Below are 2,291 nucleotides of genomic sequence, written 5' to 3' on the forward strand. Positions count from 1 at the left end.
CACACCAGGCCATAGAATATATTGTGATTGACATAATTCATATCCAGATATCTTACTCTGAGATTAGGATATTTGTCTTCACAAAAGATTATAAGGGATGCTTAGATGTTATTGTCCTTTGAGCAATAACTTACTGAACTTTTGTTGCTTTCCCTTGAAGTCCTAGATGGCTGATTTTCTTCCAAGTATTAACCATTTTGAAGGGTTATATAGATTAATAGCCAGTTTATTTGCTGCTATTGTTAATAAAAAGTATCTGTAGTGTTAAGTAAAACTTGTAGTAATATGCAGCCTTTCATATGTTAAGATGACCTACTTTCTGTAGAGTACTCTAGAGAAATCTAAAAGTGGGAGTGAATTTGTACTGACTTGTGCACATTTTTAACTTAAGTGCATATTTTGTGTGAAGTAATTTTCATTGTTAAATCTGTAATCAAGGAAGGAAGGCCAAAATACGAGCTATATGGTGAATAAAAGCTGCTACTATAGTGTTTCTAACTAAGGTATAAAAATGCATGTTAAAATTATTTTCATAGCTGCAAGGTTGGGAGTATTTTAGTTTTGAGACTCAGATTGTTAATTGGGTGTAGCTATAGAGCATTTTTAAAATTCTGTTTTGTTTTATTACTCCTGGTTGGGAAGCAGCTGTGCTGTGAAACTAGTGCATGATTTTGAAATTATGTGAAGACAGGAATGGATAGCGGGGTTGGGAGTGGTAGGTGCAGGTTCACAGGTCTTCTTGCTGTTGTTGAGTGTGTACTTATCTCTAATGAAATCTGCATTTTTCCATAGACAGTGATCCCATCAGGTTTTCGAGTTGGAATGAAGCTTGAAGCTGTAGACAAAAAGAATCCTGCCTTCATCTGTGTTGCTACGGTAACAGATATGGTGGACAATCGTTTCCTGGTGCATTTTGACAACTGGGATGAGAGCTATGACTATTGGTGAGACATTTTGCATTAATGCGTGCTTTTTAAAATTTCATGTGTGCCTAGGTAAACTAGGTATACAGTTTAAAAACAGTAACACTGCAAAGCTTCCAACACAAAATAACAGTGCTGTGCCCCACTTTTTCCCATTTCAGATTTTTAAATTTTAATGTGTTTCACATTGCATGTATTTCTAAGTAACATCCTTTAGTGAATGAAGCTCCTCCCTGATTTGTATTTTACTTGTCTTTATACTGTGGACGTGGCATTTACCACCCCCATTCCCAACATAAATTGACAGGCATGTGCACCCAGATTTATATTTTCCCCTTCAGCATGGGTGGTTTCTATCATTTGTTATGAACTTATTTTAATCTTCCTTTATGTTTTCATGCATAGTAGCTAATTTAATCATTTATGATAGCTGAGCATCAATATATTAATTGAGGAATAATCTTTTTAATTCTTATCATTATTAGATATACTGAGTAAGGCAGTAAGAGAAATTTAAAATGATGTAATTATGAAATAGCTGTAATAAATCATCTTATTTTGGTTAAACAATTGAACTAAGGATTTTCCATATGTAATTCATATTCAGTTATCTCTAGAATTCAGTTTTCTGATGAAAGACATTTGTGAACTGTTTAATCTAGATAACACTTGAAATAATATTTTAGAGAAGTGACCAGTGAGTTAATAAAATATGACTAAGGTTGCAGTATCAAGTGAATATTGATTTATGTAAATGTAGCTAAATTTCTGGAAAACACTTTTTTTAGTATGCATAACTTTATTCCGTAGATGTGTTAATAATTTTCATTACTCTTCAAACTAATTAGATACTCATCAGTTTTACTTGCATTGTTTTTTAAAAAAGACCCTGAATTGAAATCTATTTGCTATTCACATTTTTAAACTACTTTTCATTATGTTACATAGGTGATTCATAGAAATTTTTAAAAATGTAGACAAGTCATTGCATGATTACAGTACATAGTTAATTAAGTCTTCTAAAATGGTTTTGGTTTTTCCAGCATTTTTGTGTAAAGCATTGTTTTTCTTCACAGGATGTCTTCATATTTAACTTGTGTTAAAAATTTTTTTACTGAACTATAGGCATGTGCAAAACTAATGGTAAAGTGGTTTTCCTGTGGCCTTTATTTAGCATTAACCATTATCGATTTCTGTAGAGAGCGTCCCTTCTGTGTTTCCACTCTTAAAATTTAATTCTAAGTTTGTTTGGAAGCCAACTGCAGATAATACAGCATTTCATGTGTGAATGATTCAATTTGTATCTTTTAAAAATGTGAACTCTCTTTCTTTTTCAAAGTATAGCTGTAATGTCACTAACATTTACCA

The 2,291-nt window shown here is 32.1% G+C and overlaps 1 protein-coding gene across 1 annotated transcript in view; it reads left to right on the forward strand.

Annotated features, from left to right (window-relative positions):
• L3mbtl3 (l(3)mbt-like 3 (Drosophila)) overlaps positions 1 to 2,291 on the forward strand; it is a gene marked incomplete in the record, with an annotated part of 113,739 nt that overhangs the window by 42,451 nt on the left and 68,997 nt on the right. Inside the window, 1 exon segment of the mRNA XM_013516682.1 lies at positions 793 to 944. Within this exon segment, the coding sequence (XP_013372136.1) occupies positions 793 to 944 (152 nt within the window).

The sequence above is a fragment of the Chinchilla lanigera genome, unplaced genomic scaffold, assembly GCF_000276665.1.
Source record: "Chinchilla lanigera isolate Chin_1 unplaced genomic scaffold, ChiLan1.0 scaffold00035, whole genome shotgun sequence".
Classification (NCBI taxonomy): domain Eukaryota; kingdom Metazoa; phylum Chordata; class Mammalia; order Rodentia; family Chinchillidae; genus Chinchilla; species Chinchilla lanigera.